We start from the raw sequence: 19,091 nt of genomic DNA on the forward strand, positions 1-19,091 counted from the left end.
AAAAAAAAAAAAATTACAGTCTAACACTAGGTCTGTGTACTATGGGCATGTGGCCTGGATTGTTACTCTCTCATGTAACTGAGAAACAGAACCCAACCAGGTAGCAGACATTTGAAGAATGGTAGGCTATTCCTCTGGGCTCTACAGTATACAAATCTTCAGTGGTTGGCTTGTTTATGGTTGTTCTTTGATTAATGGGGTTTTACAAATGCAGGAGAAATCTTACTCCACACGGAAGATATATGGCTGTCGCATTGCCAGGAGAGAGGGCTTGTTTTGCAGCTTTCATGTTAAGTTGCTAATTGATGTGACTTAAACCTCTAGTATTTCCAAATATAGCTCATATGACACACCAGCAGGGACTGCTAAAGATATGTCTAAACAGGTCTTTTGTCCTGTGTGTCAGGTGAAGAAGTCGCAAGACCCAGGCGCTCAACCCCAACTCCAGAACTTACAAGGTGAGCATGGAATATACTGGTTGTGTTTCCCTCATCCAAAACTTTTAACTGTTCAGCAAATACCATCCAGGACTCTATTAATGAAGGCCTAATGTGTGTATGTGTGAGCTCGTAAATCCACAGCATGAGCTAAATATGCTGTCATTTCTCACACATGCAGCCCAAAGGGCAACCTTTGGGTAAGTGTCTGCATTTGTCTATAGCAGAATAGGTGGTCTTCTCCCTGATGCGAATCCTGGAGTTGTATATAAGGCGGTCTTTTAATTTCTGGAATGTTCATCTGAGATATATTATATCGCCCTAAAAAAGAGACGACTCTGACAGTTGCCTGTACTTTCATCGTACATTCCAATTTCTATGCCAAAAGAACCTGTTGCATTGTTGCTCTCCCCCATCCCTCCATAAATTATTATATTTGACAGCGGATTCTGTGAGTGAACTGCTATGCAAATACCATTTCCAAAGCGATGGTTCATTATATCTCTTTAACATTTGGATTCTTTATGGATTCTCATCCTCCATCAGCCTTCCCCCTTTCCTCTCCAATCTTCACCTGCATGACACTCACATAGAAATCATTAGGCTCCCTGATGGGAAAAATATCAGCCCTGCAAAAGGAATGGAAACAATTATTCAGCATTTGCTTAGTCATCAGTCTAGATTAGTGGTTAGGAGTAAAGATGAGCTATCTCAATACTCTAAGATGCACTGGGTTAGGACATCAGTAGTCTACTAAGAGAGAGGAGGCAAGATGAAATTAGAAGCCGAGTGGGCACCACTTAAATCACCCCATGCTTGACTTTCATTAAAGTGCATTAACTACAACAAGAAATAAGGTAATGGCATGTTTGGGGTTTCTGTTTGCTGTGATAAAATACCATGACCAAACACAACTCAAGGAGGAAAAGGTTTATAAGTTTCAGGTCACAATCCATCAACAGACAAAGTCGAGGCAGGAACACGGAGGCAGGAACTGAAGCAGAGGCCATGGAGGAGGTGGTTTACTTGCTAGCTCCTCATGGCTTGCTCAGCCTGCTTTCTTACAGGACCCAAGATGGCCAGCTCTGGGATGGCACCGCCCACAGTGGGCGTGGCCCTGACATGAATTATCAATTAAGAAATGAGTCAGTAATTATATGAACAGTTTCAGGAAAATCTAATAGCACCACAAGGATTGCATACAATTCTTATTTTTGAACTGAAGTATATGGGCTTTTTACATCATCCTTATTTTCTCTGACTTATAACCAGCCATTTCCATCATGTTTGCACAGGTATAGAATGTTGGTACATCAGTAATTGGTGTTCCCTCTACAATATGTGGAAGAATCCAATTAGTTCTTTTAATAAACTATATACATTTGCTTTTCAAAATAGGGAAAAAAAGAAATGACCCCCACAAACTGATCCTATAGAGACATTTTATCCATTATGATTCTTCCTTCCCAGATGACCCCAGCTTATGTCAAATTGACATAAAAACTAGCCAGCACAGGTAATGACAAGTATAGATTTTTAGGCCAAGCATGTGAGCACATAACCTATAGCTCTACACACAGGAAGCAGAGGCATGAGGTTCCTGCATTTTGGCATCTGTAACATGTTACCTCTGTGTATAAAGACTTAGCCTGCTTTGAGAGCACTTCCTTCTTCGTTGGGTTTCTGTTAGACCTGCACTTACACAGTTCTATTAGGAGTGCAGGATCCTACCTCCCATCATGACGCTTTCACGCATGACATCTTCATGCAATACTTTCTAAGCCCAGCAGAAGCTTCGTACACACATGCACATGTCTGTGCACACAAATGCACATACTTGTAGAAACATGGAAAGCGAAAGTTTGTGTGTGGTTTTGAGCATTAATTTTTGATCCTTCTCTCTGTATATTTTGCCCCCCCCCAAAAAAAATTGTGATTTAGCAAGAAGCCTCTGGATGACACTCTGGCCCTTGCTCCCCTCTTTGGTCCACCATTAGAATCAGCTTTTGATGAGCAGAAGACGGAAGGTAGGGAGCTGGATGCCTACAGCACTATGTTACTATGCCATGATGTTACTTCGCTAAGGTAAATGGATGTAATTGAGGTGTCTTGTGAATGTGCCATCAGCCCCTCATGGTCGGAACACAGCTCCAAGTGGAGTGTGCTTGCAGGTTAGTTGAAAACCACCTATTACTTTAGGATTTGGAATTTTCCTCCCAGAATAATTAATGGCTAATAAGTTTGCTACTGAAAATAGGCCAGTAAAGGTGAAGGCAGATCTATGCAAGGCCGTGTGGCGTAGATGCACTCGGAGAGCTGCTGCGAGCGCTGTGAGCAGGAGCAGTGATCGAGTGTCCTCTCCTCACCCTCAGTCGTGAGGCCTCTCTGGTGACATTCCCTCTCTTTCCAGCTCATCAGGGGCAGTGTCTAAGGGGTTGTGCACAGGTCTGCTGACTCAAGACTCAGGAAGCAATGCTATGAGAGAAATACTCTCATTTCTGCTATTCGTTTTGGGTTCCCTACTAACCATTTATTCTACAGTTAAATACCTAGATGCTTAAAACTAACCATGCTTTTGAAGGGCTTCAAATAATGTGCATCTTGTTGATACACACACACATATTTAAAATGTGTAATTTTAAAATAGAACTCTAAAGTATAGATGTGATAAGATGGCAACTTTCTAGAAATGTCCTTTAGACTTACATAATAAGCCAAGAGTAGTTGCGTGCCTTTAATCTCAGCACTTGGGAGGCAGAGGCAGGCAGGTCTCTCTGTGAGTTAAGGGCCAGCCTGGTCTTCAGAGTGAGTTCCAGGACAGCCAGAGTTACATAGTGAGACCCTGTCTCAAAAACAGACAAAAACTTATATAGTAAGTAGTCAAGAAGACTAAGCTAAAGTAACAGGGATTTCAAAGGACAGTAATTGCGACAGAACTTTATTTCTTGCTATAACAATATAGAGGCAAACACCTGAGGGCGGTGGAGATAGTCTTCAGTCCTCAATGGTTCCCTTCATCTCTGGGTCCAAGGATTTGCTCCAGCTCTTATCCCTCCCAGAAGAAAAGTGGTGGACGAAGCCAAAGAACTCACTGACAGTTGCTACAAGAGCAAACTCTAGAATAGACACACATCACTTTTAACCAAAGTGCACTGCGAAGAACTTGGTGTAACACAACGAATTAAAACACCTTGTCTATGAAGAAAGGATCAGTAGCAGCCAGCTACGCCTGTATGCTTTCAATGACTTAGGCAAATTTATAAAAAGCATTCCAAACTACCCTGCCAGTGGCATTACACTTGTAACCTAGAACTATCCAAAATGTAGCCTTGTGGGGAGGCTGTCGTTTGTATCACTGAGTCATCTGTGATCAGTCTTTTTTCATGACGTGACTATAAACTGACTGTTGGTGACAGCTGATGTTTTGCCGATGAATCTGCCCTTCCAAGGAATTGCATCGGCATACAAAAATGTCTCTGCCGAAAATGGAAGTAGCCTTTTAAAATCTAGGTTGACCCCCCCACGTGGAACCCATGGAAGCAATGCTGTTCCAGCACAGAACTTGGGCCTGCATGGAGGCCTGTGATAGAGAAAGACAAACATCTGGACTCATGGACGAGTCCTGCCTGTCTGTCCTTCTGGATGTAGCCACTGAAGTTCTGCAAAGTTCTGACATTTGCACCGACCACACCAGCCCTTCCCTTGGCCAAGCCTCTCTCTCTCTCTCTCTCTCTCTCTTCTCCCTCTCTCTCTCTCTCTCCCTCTCTCTCTCTCTCTCTCTCTCTCTCTCTCTCTCTCTCTCTCTCTCCCTGCTCATTGGCTTCTTCAGACTGATTTTTCTATGGTTCGTGGCTTAGAAGTCCTAGGAGGGAAAGTCTGTAGTCTGCAAAGAGCTGTGTCTGCATCATCTCACCTTTCTCTGCTTTTTCTATGGACAAGTGTGTAAGAACACAAGTCGTTGGAAAACACAAGTTTTCTCTCCACCCAAAAAACGGCATTGACAAGGGGTGTTGCAGGCGACAATGGCAGGCTTGGCGTTGGCGGCTCGGACTCGGCTCAGTGTTTGGGGCATGAGGGTCCTGCAAACCCGAAGCTTCGGCTCGGACTCCTCGGACAGCATGGACCCTGGCACTGGCTTCATCCGAGAAGCTGGTGGGGCCTTCGGAAAGAGGGAGAAGGCCGAAGAGGATCGGTACTTCCGAGAGAAGACTAGAGAGCAGCTGGCTGCCCTGAAGAACCATCACGAAGATGAGATCGAGCAGCTCGTGAAGGAGATTGGGCGGCTGCAGAAACAGATTGAGCGGCATAAGAAGAAGCTGAAAGCCCTAAAGGACAACAGTAATTAGCTGTCCACAGCCCCTCCTGGGATGGCCTGCGTATCGTTCCCCACTTCCACAGAGACATAGTTTTGAGTGATGAATATTTGGTTGTGTGCCACTCACAGATAATAAAGTTATCACCAGTAAAAAAAAAAAAAACAAAAAACAAAAAAACAAACAAACAAAAAACGGCATTGACTTTTACCACATGGTGGTGCTGGGACAATGAAATACAAAACTACAGCCACTTGCCTTAGATGAGTGCTTAATGTACCTTCTTTATGCACGCATGTGTTTATACCCAGGACCATCTTCATCCATCTCAGGTTAAATACCATCTATCCTCCTGATGTTGTTATTGTCCTCCCTTCCCACTGCAGGAAGGAAGCTCAGAGATCTTAAAAAATGCATTAGCCAAGAATCTAAGGTAATCTAGAAGCTATGATGAACTCTATATACAACTTACTTCCTGGAGCACACAGTGAACAGCTGTGCACTTACTAAAAAGTCTGGTTATTTGCATGTGAACAATAGCAATCAAAACATCAAAACAAGAAAAAATAACGTGCAATTCAGTGCTCTTAGGCTAATAGCTAAGTGTCTTGATTTGCTCCATATATTTAAAGAAGTATTCATTTTCTGGTTGTTGGGCTGGAGAGATGGCTTAGTAGCTTAGAGCACTGGCTGCTTTTCCAGACGACCCGGGTTCAAGTCCCAACACCCACGCAGCAGTTCACAACCATCTGTAAATCCAGTTGCGGGGCATCCAACTTCTACTGGCCTCCTCAGGCACCAGACACGCGGCACACAAACATACACGAAGGCAATTTTTTTTTAAATGTTCTGATTCTCTCAAAATGTTCAACAAGCATCTTTAGAATTATTATTCCTCTTTATGATGCTGTAAAGGCTTAAAAGCCTGAATCATCTTTAAAAATAGGGACTGCTGCACAGAATCCAGATATTTTCAACATTGAAGCAAGCATATTCATAGAAGTCTTTAAATAAGTCAACCAACAACAAAGTAAGTGTTTGTGGGAAGTTATTTCTAAGCTTTTGGAATGGAATGTGTAGTAATATCTCGAATGTCCTTAGGTGACCAACCAGGAAGAGAGTGTGGGTTTAGTTGGATTGTCCCTTAACTTGGCTCCATGCACACACACACACACACACACACACACACACACCACACTCAAATCCTGTTCTTTTCCTGAAGGGCGCCTGATCAGCACATTCCTAAATTAAACCTGTAGGACAAGACAAGACGTGGGAGCCGTGTCGTAAAGCTCAGCCTTAACTGAAGTTCTGAACTCTTGTTTGATCCTTCCCTGAGAAGTTCTGTCTTTGTGTTTCCAGTTCTTTTAGATCAGCCTGAGATATGGGGTTCAGGCCAACCAGTTAACCCAAGCACGGAGTCGCCAAAGCTAGCAAGACCTTTTCCCGCTGGAAGTAAGTTGTGTCTCTATTCATCTTGCTCTCGGTCTGCGTAGTAAGACTTTAGGCAACTCGCAGAAGGCCTGGGGAGATAACATGAGAATTTGAAAAGAGATGTTACTATCTAGCAGCCTAGGTCAGGTTACCTACGCTGGGCTGAAATTACGAAAGGAAGCAGCATTGTTAGCCCTTAGGCGGCCCCTCTTCTGACACATCTCACGCGCCATTGGTCACCCATCCCTCCTATTGGCTATGTAAGGAGAAGCTGAGCTGAAGGCAGTGGACAGTCACACAACACAAGCACTGAACAAAGTCCGGCAGTGTCTCTGCTAGTCCCGAGAAAACAACTGAGACTGCACAGGACTCTCATATACCATAAGGCCTAACACTAAAGAGATGAATTTACACTGCAACCACAAAGCAAGCAAAACTATGGGATGCCCATGAGCTAAACAGGATAGATGATACATACATACATACATACATACATACATACATACATACATACATGGTATAGGATATATATGATATGTGATATGTGTGTACGTATACGGCACTGGGGGTGGAGAGGGGAGGAGATGAGGTGTGGAGGGTAGAGAGGAGTAGTCAGGGATCTCTAGCTTTGGAACCACCTGGCTCTTTCTGATCTCAGGATATGAAAGATGGGCCCACACTCAAGTTCACAGCTGAAGTTAGGGAGGGCTTATAACAATCATGGGAACTCTTGAATCTACCAAACATAGCAGATGACAAAATTTTATCTACTGGAAGAATAATTCCTAATTTCATCTACCAAATAAGAAATGTTATTCAGAAGGATGAGTTTTTTGTTTTTTGTTTTTTGGGTTTTTTGTTTTGTTTTGTTTTGTTGGTAGGTAGGGACCAAAATGCTGTACTTTTTATCTTAGGATTTTATTGGGAATATTCATTCTTTGATATTTATTCTTTGACCCATCCCTTGACTTCTGACTTCCTAAAACATGCTAAGATTGTAAAAGCCTACTATGGCAAAATCTGTCTAGACACAATGTAGGCAACACCATCCAGACTGGACTTAAGACCCCTTCCTGGAAGCCATTACTGTTCCCACGATCACATCCTGGACTGGAGCTATGATTAGCAGGACTCATGATCAGTCCCAATCCCTCCAGAGGAGCCAGTGTTTATTAAGCATAATGCCCCTGGCTTCTGGTAAAGGAATGGAACTTAACTGTGGCATGACATTTGTTGACTGAATAACATGTTGACATTGGTATCTAACATTTGAAAAACTCCTATAGGGATAAGCCGGAGGAGTCGGTGTGTCTGTCTTTTAGTGCTCCTAGTCATTTATCGCTACTGTGATGAAACACTATGACCCAAGCCTCTTGGGAGGAAAGAGTTTATTTGGCTTTCAAGTCCTGATGCACAGGCCATTGAGAGGAAGGCAGATCAGGAACTCAGACCAGGTGGAAACTTGGAGGTAGGAGCTGATGCAGAGGCCATGAAGGAGTGCTCCCCATGGCTTGCTCAGCCTGCTTTCTAATAGCACCCACAGCCACCATCTCAGGGGTGACCCCACCCACCATGGACTAGACCATCACACATCAATTACCAATTTTTTAGATGCAGGTTTGCCCAAAACCCTATCTTATGGTGCCATCTTTTTTAAGTTGAGGTGTCTATCCTCTTCTCCAATGACTCTAACTTGTATCCGGTTGGCATAAAACTAGCCAGTGCACTTGGTGTTGCAATTTTTTACATTCAGACCCTGACTATCCCGTTTCCTAGGCCAGAGGTATGAATAAACACCCAAACCATGTTTGTTTTTACTTTGCTGTATGATGTTGGAAGAATGTGGTCATTGACACTTTTATTTCTCTCTTCTCAGCACCTCCACCTCTGCCTCCAAAAACCGTACCAGCCACCCCGCCTCGGACAGGCTCCCCCTTAACAGTTGCAACAGGTAAACCAGGGTTTTACAGTTCTGAGATGATGTGGCAGACAGAGGCATGGCCTTGGACCAAAACGTGCCCCTTATGCATTGGAAAGCGTAGGCTGTACTGACATGCACAGTGTTGGTGTGAATTTCAATATGACTGCAGCTTGTTGTGCAGACTTATTGTAAAGTACACTCCAGACTCCACATGGACTCGCACACTCAGTTTTCCTCAGCATAGTTTTATATGATGGGGGCTGCACTGATTATGCAGTAGAAGGAAACAGCCGCAAGATGAAAAGTCAACTGTTGACTCAGTCTCTCACTCTATTGGCTCTCAGTGGAATAACTTGCAAATGAATAGTCTCGAAGTACAGTTTGTATTTATCAAGAGTCATTAAGCTTTTTGTTACAATTAAGACTGTAACTGCAGAGTGCATAAAAGCATTAGTGGGTCCTAGAGTGAGCAGTATAGTGTTGGAGGGATTGTTTTCCCCAGTGGTCATCCAAATATTTAAGCATTTCACAGCAAAGGCTGTGATAATAATTATAAAATATGGCAAAGAATTGCTGCAAATTATTATATATATATATACACACATATATATATATATAATTTCTGAGGCACAGCTTTCCTTTCTATTAAAATCAATACTGTGCATTTATGCAACTTACAATCTATCAGGTCTTATTGGACAAGCAATTCAAAAGTGGTGGTGGTGATTTTATTTACCTGGGCCCTAGAATGTGGCTCTTTATCACCTTTGGAATGCTATAGCCACTTTACGCTTGGCTCACTCTGCAGCCTGGTGAGTTTGATTGAGAACTAAGAGGATATTTATCAGGAAAAAAAGAAAGGCCCAGTCATTTATGAAATTTATACTGACTTAAGCCCAATGGAGAGTCATCTAAAGCATCATAAACAAGGTATTTGCGAGTTCAGCTGTTTGGAGACCCTGTGTTTCCATAAACTGTGACAGCTACAAATAAATCTACAAGCAACAAAATCATAACTTATTGCCAGCTGTGCAAAACACTACCCATCTATCTGTGGCTGTGGAGCCTAGGAAATTAACTCCTTTCCAATAAAAAAAAATATGGAAATATCAAGCCAGCTCTTGTAGCACAGGAGTCATTTGCAAGTATTTAGGCAGCAGTTTCTAATTTGAATAACCTCATTGTTGCTTTCAAATATAAAGACTGCTCTCCAAATTGTAATTATCAAATATTTCATATTTCACTAAGTCAGTTTTTATTTTTCCTTTTAATATTGATATGTATTGAAAAGAATACACGGCTGATATTTAAGCAAAGTGAAATTTTCTGTGTCATACTTGAGAAAGATATGCATTGCAGTCACTACTAGTTTGTTAGCAGGCTCTGCTTTGTGAGAAGAGAAATTCTAAAGATTTTTTAAATTTTTTTTCTCCTGTTAAACATTTCTAATCAATAGCAAATGCCTTGCTGTTTTCCTTGTGTGTGTTGTGTGTGGAGTGTGTTGTGTGTGTTTGTACATTTTTATGTGGGGTTATCTTCTTAAAAATAATCTCTTTGTGTTTCTGGTATATTTAAAGTAACTCTATAGCTAAATGTTATGTCCTGTTTTTTGTTTTGTTTTGTTTTGTTTTCAATTAGCAGAGATTATCATTGGTCTCACCAGACATTCTGTTTAACATCCGAGACTGGAGACACTTTGTAAAGATGAGGGCGGTATTCAGGGCTCAAATCCCTGTGACTTGTGCTATGTGTGTTCAGCAGGCCGGGTGTTGAGAAGCGCCCTCTCTTCTGGTAGATAGCTGCACTTTCGGAGCCTGAGGGTCTCTGGGACCTTGATAGTATCATTTCAAAATCATCACTGCCGCTCACTTGAGAGCAGCATTATGCTCAGCATTGGAAACAACAGTGGAGTAGTCAGTCAGAGTCACCTTACAAAAGAGTGAACACTAGCATAGAAATAGGACAATGGCCACATATTGAAGTGAGCACCTACACCCCGACTTCAGTGCCTACCTCAGTTAAGGCATTTTTACATTATGAAGGATGCCCACTGAGGCACCTTACAAAGTGCAGCATATCTGCTAAGCTTTCCCTCCTGCCTCCTTCTAGCCTCTCTACAAATAATAGTAAGAGTTAATAAAAAAAAAAAAAATTAAATCAACTACTTTAACCACAGGAAATGACCAGGCAGCCACAGAGGCCAAAATTGAGAAACTACCATCCATCAGTGACCTGGACAGCATTTTTGGCCCAGTGTTGTCCCCCAAGTCTGTTGCTGTTAATGCTGAAGAGAAGTGGGTCCATTTCTCTGATGCATCCCCGGAACATGTTACTCCAGAGTTGACTCCAAGGGAAAAGGTGGTGACCCCACCAGCTGCATCAGACATCCCAGCTGACTCCCCAGCTCCAGGCCCGCCTGGCCCCCCAGGCTCTGCAGGTCCCCCAGGGCCTCCTGGTCCTCGCAATGTACCATCTCCGCTCAATTTAGAAGAAGTCCAGAAGAAAATCGCTGAGCAGACCTTCATTAAAGATGATTACTTAGAAACGCTCTCATCTCCTAAAGAGTGTGGGTTGGGACAGAGAGCAACTCCACCTCCCCCACCACCACCCACCTACAGGACTGTGGTTTCGTCCCCCGGACCTGGCTCGGGCAGTGGTACGGGGACCACCAGTGGTATGTCTTACTGTTTGAGTGTGCTTTGTGTGCTGGGGAACGGCCATGGCTGCTGTAATGTGAGAGCAATACCCTCCTCCTGCCTGGCAACTGGCTGTAGGGCTTCTGCCATTCCTCCTTTGGTCTGGTGTCCTGTGGCCCTGTGGCATGTTGTAGTCCATTGAATGCTCCAGTCGTAGTCCAAGTTTGTGAATGTGTCCTGTGCTGCACTCCCAGCCCTGGGAGTGCCCTGATGTGTACCCTATAGTTAGGAGGTATGGAAGGAGTTATTTGCTTTATTTTTTAAATATATACATATAAAGAAAGCTATGATGCCATTGTTTCGAGTTTCAGAAAGTTCTAGAAGGATAGATGTCACAGCAAGCAGATTACAGATTAAATGTCTGATTTTTGTTTCCTTTTCCTTTTGGTCAGACAGTTTATAACTCTAAGTTGGGGGGAGGGCATGGTGAAGTTTACAAAGGAGATATCTGAGAACAACCATTGGATAAGTTAGCATGCCTTCCTTGTACCTGAGCCACCTGACCAGACTTGGTCTCAGACATTAGTATTTGACATTCATTGGGCCACTATACCAGCACTAGGTGTAGTGATAGGCAGTGGGACTCAGGATGCAAACTCTCCTGTTGAATTTCTTTTTCTTTCATTTTTATTTGAAGCTGCCATTTTGTGTTTTCTAACTATAAAAAAGACAGGAACACTTGCTGTGCACACCAAGGAAATACGAGGATTTTCCCATGCTGTTTACCCCACTGCTCAGGCATGCAGTGAGAATCTCAGTTCTCCTGAGCCAGGTTCAGTCTCAGCACATTCCAGGAGGTCCTGCCTGTCACTTTGATATTTGCCTGTAAAGAGGCCACCAAGCCTGAAAGACTTTAATCTATCTAGAAAGACACAAAGGGGAAGGTCATTTGCCTCTATCCTAATCCCACCACGCTGCCTCTTTCCACAGAATGTCTTCCGGGCCTTGCTCTGTGTCCACAGATACACCTGTGCTTTGTAAAGCGAAAGATTCCAAGGTGTCAGAGTGGGCTGGATTACCTGTGAGCTCAACCCAGCACCCACAACAGAGGAAAACAGTCATCGCTTACGTTTGGGGAGCAGAGCAGTTAACGGAACTGGCCAGCGGTTCAGCCATAAGAGCCTTAAGAGTTTTTCGTTTCCAGTAATAAGAACAACTACAGCCCCCAGTTGTAAATACAATACTTCAACCTCCCAAAGACCACCTGTCTTCAGTACAAAAATGCCCCCCTTTTACAAAGGCAAAAACTGTTTACCCAGCCAGGCCTATCACATGGGATTTAAGACGCTCGGGCTATCTAATTCTCCCAACCACCGCGTTCTTCGGGTATTTCCAAAAAGTTTGGTCACAAAACAGGGTCTTCACTACTGATGCCCACCTGCACTGCCCAGTCATAGAAGGCTAGAGCCAACTCTCTATGCAGATGTCACCTTGTAAGGTCTTTGCTGTATGATTATTTGTAAAGAGAAGAAATAGCCTCTTGAACAGCAACCCTGAAGAAGCTGTCTGTCAGTTTAGAGGAAGGCTGTACCCCCATCACTTCCTGGGTTGTTCCTGTTCCTGGCCTTAGGATTCTTAGAGTTATGATACTTCAAGAAATAGTCCCCAACAGCCAATGGTGGACCATCAATTCAGTCTTCAGAGTAAACACCTACGCACAGTCAGGGGCCAGTTATTCACCTGCGTGCCCCCTCGCATATTTCCTCGCATAAATCTGGCATATTTTCTCTTAGCCACATCTGTATCAAAAGGCAGTCTTTATGGTCCTCTTCTGTATCGATTGCCTTGTATTAGATAGAATCTCAGAGTAACTCAAACACGGAAGTGCCTTCCGTTTGGGTGGTTATAAGTACCTTGCAAGGTAGAACATTTCTAACTTTTTGAGACACAAAAGCTGAGCTGCAGAGAAGTAAAGATCCCAATTACGGCTGAGAAAAAGACATCAGGGCCAGGACTCAACCTTTTTCACCCAGCCATATTGCCCTCGTGACATGACTAAAAAGGGGTCTGGAATTTTCCTCCTGAAATTGGTGTTCGCCTAAGCTTGACACAGACTATAGACCATGAACAAACATTTTGGAACACTCCAATGGCAAAAAAAAAAAAAAAAAAAAAATAGTCCTAAAGCTGAATGGAACACCCTTGCCCCCTCCCCCCCAAAAAAGTTCCATGCAATCTTCCTACAAAGCTCTACTGTTAAAGAATATTTCCTATCTCTGCACTGTGACATCTGTCTTCTAAAAGAATATGTTGGGTACAGTACTGCTAAGTTAGCACTCAAAAGAAAAAAATCTTTGTAGCGGGCCCATCAAACATACTTTGTGTTTAGAGAGAACCTTAGCCAAATACTAGGGACATTTAGATTAAGAAAGATTCAGACAAGCTGTCAAGGTGGGAACAGCAACACTAAGAACAAACAGACGTGCTGGGCGTGGTGGCGCACACCTTTAATCCCAGCACTCGGAAGGCAGAGGAAGGCGGATCGCTGTGAGTTCGAGGCCAGCCTGGTCTACAAAGTGAGTCCAGGATGGCCAAGGCTACACAGAGAAACCCTGTCTCGGAAAAAAACAAAAACAAAAAACAAAAAACAAACAAACAAAGAACAAACAGACGGTAGCAAATTGTAGCAGTCCGTAATCCATCTGAGGCTCCAAGAGACCTAGGTGCTTTGGAGTTAAATACACCATTTGTACTTTATGATCATGGGCATGCCACTAAAAACTTTAGTCTTCACTGCGATGCTAACAGTGTCTATTCTGTGAGCTAAGCACAAGAATGACGCTACGTGTGTAAAGTACTAGCACAGATCCTGGCCAACGGAAGCAACGAGTGAGGGTAGAATGAAGTAAAGAATATGAATTCAGTTGCTGGTAGCAGTAGAGGCATGTGAGGGTCTGGTGGAGGGGACAATCAAGTGTCTCTACACTTGGGAGATATAAGTAGTGCAGGGGCAAGATTTCACTCTTTAAACAAAAGAATCAAGAATCACCCCCTCCCCCCAGAAACACTCTTTAAGATGAGAAATGACTCTGAGGTGGATTTTGCTTCTGAGAGTCAAAGTTCTTTTGAGGATCTCAACATCTGGATTGAGGTGCTGGTGTAGGACTCCAGTGATCTTGGTTTTGTGTTTTGCTGTGTACAGGAAAGTAGCTGGGTGGGTGGGTGGGGTGGAGGGGGGGATGTGGAGTCAGATACGGAGAAAGTAGGGGTGTGGAGGCAGGGGAGATGTAGAGATAGCTGGTAGGGCAGGGTAGGCAGGGGGGATGTGGAAGCAGGGGACTATTTTCCTGAAGCAAGATTTCCTGGAATTTCCTTGGCATGATTTTACAACCTCTTGTTTCTAACCAAGTAACCAAGTGACAAGGCTTCTGAACAAGAGCTGTCTGAACTTTGACTTCACCTCCTAAGGTTTGGGGGCATGGTAGTTCTCCATGCACCCTGGACTTAGGACTAGAGATAGACAGGTTCCCTGAGCTCCCAGCTCAGTGTGCATGCTAGCCTCTGTGTGTCCCCTGTGTTTCATTTGCTTGTCATGGACAGCCAAAAAAGTAAATCCAAGAGGTTTTTCAAAAACCACCAAAGAAAGACAATCAGTATGAAACCCTGCTCTAACAGGCTCGCAGGGACACTCCTTTAGAAGCACTCGCCTTGTTTCTGTTATAAAGAATCAATACACAAGGACTCGTGTGTGTGTGTGTAGGCCCCTGTCCTTAACTCACATCATGTATTGTGAATCGTGATGAAGTTAACACTTGTGGATTGACATACGGTCAACAGCGTAATTCTATTACCTGTGTTTTAAAAAGAAAAAGCCTAATGTGGAAAAGGCATTCGCCTTCCTTCGAGTTTAAGCTTCTATTCTCATCTTGGACATCAATTCTGAACATGAATCCAAACCAAGAAAATGTACCGTAAGTCCCATGTATACAGGATTAGAATGAGCTCCCCTCCCCCACCTCCCAGCCAAGAGTCATCCAAGCTCATCTTCCATCAAGGATTTACCTTTCCCTGGATGTCACATGACAACAAAGTGATGAGCTTAAGCTTCTGCCATCAACCACAGTACAACCGAATGACTTTTCTTCTTTATTGAAAGAAAAAGAAAAAGAAACGCGTTGTGCAGAAGGTTTAGTATAGTAACTGCAAAGAAAAGGACAACCTGCATCTGTGCCAGGCGGTGCTCTGCACTGACGCTCGCTCACTGACCGCCTGTGCTGCCTGCTGTTTCTAACACCAGCCTGTTTTCCAGGTGCGTCGTCTCCTGCTCGGCCAGCTACCCCCCTAGTTCCTTGCAGCAGCACCTCTCCACCTCCACCTCCTCCCCGACCTCCATCCCGGCCAAAGCTACCTCCGGGAAAGCCTGGAGTTGGAGATGTGGTATGTTCCTTCCTGTCCTAGCTTGTCTCTAACATGGGGCATCTCGACTTCAGGTCTAAGCGTCAGAGCTTTCATACAGATGGCCATCACAGGGGCCAGATGAAGTCACTGAAGGCTGAGGGTGCCTTTCTCCCAGCTCTCAAGCCAAGCTCTAAAAAGGGAGAGTCGGACCTTCAGCTCTGGCACAGCAACTAGAGGCAAATGCCAATAGTGATGGTCAGTGAATCTTCGGGCGGGGGGGGGGGGGGCGGGGGGGGGGGGTATTCTTTTACGATATCTGCCTTAGTGGCTAGAAAACTCTGTGAGAGAAACATCTGGTTTCGAACCCTAGAAACTAGATAAATCAGCAGCAGAGATTCGTCTGTGTAAACGTAGAGTGGCAGCCTGTAAGCGTGCTGCCAATGCTTCTCTGAATTTTATTCTAGGATCGAGGTGTGGGAATAGTCTTATCAATGGCTCAATTAAGAGGGTTGTGGTGGTAGTAAATCTCATTTACCTCTGTACAGCAGTCACAGAATGATTGGCATCAAAATCCTCAGGTTCTGTCTTGAAACCTCTCTATGTAAGAGTGCACCAATGTCGGTCCTGTTGACAGCTCCGTGTATGCCGGGGTGCGGTGTGCGTACTGAGCTCACAGGCTGTGGTTTACGGCTCCTTCCTCTAGCTCCAGCACACTAGCTTTGTGTAAATACAGTCCCATCCAGTGAAAATGATGCCGTGGCTGTAGCCCAAATGGTAAAAAGTTGTCATTTGATCTTCATGTACCCTCTATAACACTCTCTCTCTCTCTCTCTCTCTCTCTCTCTCTCTCTCTCTCTCTCAAAATAAATACAATGCAATAAATGTTTTAAAATACTGACCTAAAGCATCACGGCTGTGTCTAACTTTGATCTCTTCTCCCTACAGTCCAGACCTTTCAGCCCACCCATACACTCCTCCAGCCCTCCTCCGATAGCGCCCTTAGCCCGGGCTGAAAGCACTTCCTCAATATCATCAACTAACTCCTTGAGCGCAGCCACCACTCCCACAGTTGGTAAAATGATCTCTCTCTCTCTCTTTTCTTGTGTTTTTGGTTGTTGACTGGCTGTCCTTTATGACTCGAGCTCCCCAAGGCCCTGTTTCTAGTTGTGATTGTTTTGCTGTGTGTTTGCTACTGTCTCCAAAGCACTTTCTCAGCTAAGGAAGGCAGCGCTTTAGTCATGCAAACTAACAACTACAGAGTGTAAGAATGCATGCGTTTTATAGGAGTTTCCGTATGCTGTCCCATGCAGATTGACTCACAAAAGAAGTCACCAAATATTTGGGTGTTTCTTGTAACAAGAAGTATTCACTTCTGAGAGAAAATGTTTAGATCAGAAATACTTTAGTTATTGGAAAGTTCAATTTCTTTTTTTTTTTTTTTTTTTTTTTTTGCTTGTTTGTTGGTTGGTTGGCTGGTTTTTCCAGCCAAGGTTTCTTTGTATAGCCTTGGCTGTCCTGGAATCGCTTTGTAGACCAGGCTGGCCTCGAACTCACAGAGATCCACCTGGCTTTGCCTCCCAGAGTGCTGGGATAACAGGCATGTGCCACTGCATCAGGCAAAAAGTACTTCTTGAAACTTTCAATTCTTAATCTTTTTTTGTTTGTTTTTTAAGTTGGTTTGTTTTGTTTTGGGTTTATTTTATGTATTTGGTTTTGTTTTTATTTTTTTATATCTGAGGCTGACAAATATAGGCATTGGCAATGGGATACTTGAGAAAAATTTTAACATTGCTTTTCAGTGATGTATGGTCAATTTTCCCTGGGTATTTTCAGCAAATGCTCCTGTACCTCTCTGGGTATACTGTGACTTTGACGGAAGTGAAGGGTTGAGAATGGCCACTCCGTACCTCTCTGTGTATACTGTGACGGAAGTGAAGGGTTGAGAATGGCCACTCCGAGGGTGGCTCCCCACCATCACTACCTCCCATCTTCTCCCATGCCTCACAACTGCATGCTATCTGACCAGGAGTGCTCCTGTCCCACTTTCCCTGTGTGAACTTATGCTCCCCACCCCACCCCACCCCCAACTTTTGGAACTGCCCTCCAGTTCTGTAAACCAGCTGCCCATCCTGCACTGCTTGGGGGACTCATTCGCTCAGCTCGATAAATCCCTGCTGCCGGTTCTGGAAGAGCACACTGTGGAATCCCCACTCGAGAAGGAGCTAGATAAAGCCAGAAGCTCCTCTAGAGAAAAGCTGCCTGTTTTGTCAGAACAACAAGTGAGGGTGTGCCTCTAAGGACCACAGAGGGGATTTCAGCTCTATCATATATTCTATACTTTAAGCCAGACCATCCTCATCCATCACACGCACGCACTTATGCACACCTTCAAGTTTGGGTTAAATTAATAAATTAAAATACAGCCACTTCCCCAATTTCATGTGATTTTTTTTTCCTTTTACTTTTTTAAGATAGTCATAAAATTCCCAGCTCATGTAATTTCTTAACAGACTGATTTTTAATATTATCTATATAGCTGTATTTGCTCCTTATCTGTATCAGATAAGACAATTTGGGACTTCCTGGTTTTCAGTGTATAGTATTAGTATTAGCTCATTTCTCTCTGATTCTTTGTTTTTGATCATTTTTGTAATAACTAACCCTCTTCCCCATCTCATTAGTCTCCTTGATTTCGGCAGTCATTTGCCAAAATCCTGTCCTAACATTAGGCTTTCTCAAGTTTATTCATTACAATACTCTCCACTTGATTAGCTTTGTTGGGCAAAGGAGGCATTAAAGTGAGCTGCCATCCAGCATGTTCTTTCAGCTCACTGTAATTCATGGAGGAAACTGAACACAGGGAATCGGGACTGTGCCGTGCTGCAGAAATCTCCAATTACAGCCAGCAGCATCGGTCCTCATCATACCTGGTGTGTGTTCTTTCAAGAGGAACCACAAAGGGTTGAAAAATGGGCACAAGTAGGAAGCTGGTCACAGTGCTTCCTGCAGCATGCACCTTCATCTGCTCTGTTAGGTTCTACTCTTCTGACTTGGCTTCATCTGCCCCCTTAAGTCCTCACCACCTGGTCTTTATTCCTTTCCGCTTCCGGTCACATGACAGCCATTTCTCTCTGAAGTAACTCCACTGCTTAATGACAAGTCACTGTAAACAGTGGATTGGGGATGGTTTAAAATTGACAGCAAGTTCCCTAAATTGGTGGATGAGCAGCCCCCTGGGGCCATTGCCTGTCATTTCCCGAGTCCTTGGTGTTGTTCTTGGAGCAATTACATGGGAACTGATGAGCTGATCTTAAAATCATACATGAATGAAAATTTTTGGAGCAAGTCTATGCCACACTTGGTAGTGCATGAGGCCGAGGCAGGGTGAGTCACAAGGTCCTGGGCTTACAGAATGAGACCCTATATCCAACAATAAAATAACAGCAAATCTGAACTCTCCACACAATAATTCATATAAGGAAATGTCCGTAGAGAACTTTCAGTATATTTTTACAGGAGTTAGTTATGATTATAGAATAGTGAGCCCAATACAGCAGCAAAAGATAGACATTTCTGTGCTATCATTACCCTAAAATAATGAAAGTTCTTACATAACTGTATGGGTTTTTAAACTTAAGAACTCCTCTCTTTTTAAAGTACCCGTTATTTTTTATATATCAGGGCGCAACTTTTTTTTACTGTACTGAGTGTGTGATACACCCCAATTCTAGACAGCTAACAGTGTCAAAGGATGGATGCACATCTGGAAGGAAGGAAATACAGTGATAACTCATGTGCTAGAAAGTGCCCATAGGACTCGCCCTATGTGATTTAGGTGAGGGATACACCTATTGATAGTAATGGAATAAGGAAAGTGTTTTAAGTTGTAAGAATCAGCTGAGAGCTAGCTGAAGAGATAGCGGAGCCTTATCTCTCCTTGCAGACACCCAGC

The 19,091-nt window shown here is 43.7% G+C and overlaps 2 protein-coding genes across 15 annotated transcripts in view; both read left to right on the forward strand.

Moving 5' to 3' along the window:
- The window catches only part of Sgip1 (SH3GL interacting endocytic adaptor 1), a 197,780-nt gene that overhangs the window by 143,645 nt on the left and 35,044 nt on the right, over positions 1-19,091 (forward strand). For 8 of the 14 annotated variants that reach the window (XM_051170991.1, XM_051170977.1, XM_051170980.1 and 5 more), the window contains 7 exons: positions 407-458; positions 2,379-2,464; positions 6,113-6,205; positions 8,061-8,135; positions 10,282-10,779; positions 15,051-15,178; positions 16,085-16,211. In XM_051170991.1, the coding sequence (XP_051026948.1) occupies positions 407-458; positions 2,379-2,464; positions 6,113-6,205; positions 8,061-8,135; positions 10,282-10,779; positions 15,051-15,178; positions 16,085-16,211 (1,059 nt within the window). The remainder of the gene's footprint in view (positions 1-406; positions 459-2,378; positions 2,465-6,112; positions 6,206-8,060; positions 8,136-10,281; positions 10,780-15,050; positions 15,179-16,084; positions 16,212-19,091) is intronic. The other 6 variants (XM_051170986.1, XM_051170987.1, XM_051170988.1 and 3 more) reach the window with 2 other exon arrangements.
- LOC127211183 (ATPase inhibitor, mitochondrial-like) lies at positions 4,452-4,783 on the forward strand. The gene has a single exon (XM_051170992.1). The coding sequence runs from the start codon at positions 4,460-4,462 to the stop codon at positions 4,781-4,783; it is 324 nt and encodes a 107-aa protein (XP_051026949.1). The 5' UTR covers positions 4,452-4,459.

The sequence above is a fragment of the Acomys russatus genome, chromosome 29 (assembly GCF_903995435.1).
Source record: "Acomys russatus chromosome 29, mAcoRus1.1, whole genome shotgun sequence".
Taxonomy (NCBI): domain Eukaryota; kingdom Metazoa; phylum Chordata; class Mammalia; order Rodentia; family Muridae; genus Acomys; species Acomys russatus.

Coding starts and splice junctions, on each gene's coding strand:
- LOC127211183 (XM_051170992.1), top strand. CDS start 4,460: ATGGCAGGCTTGGCGTTGGCGGCTCGGACTCGGCTCAGTGTTTGGGGC.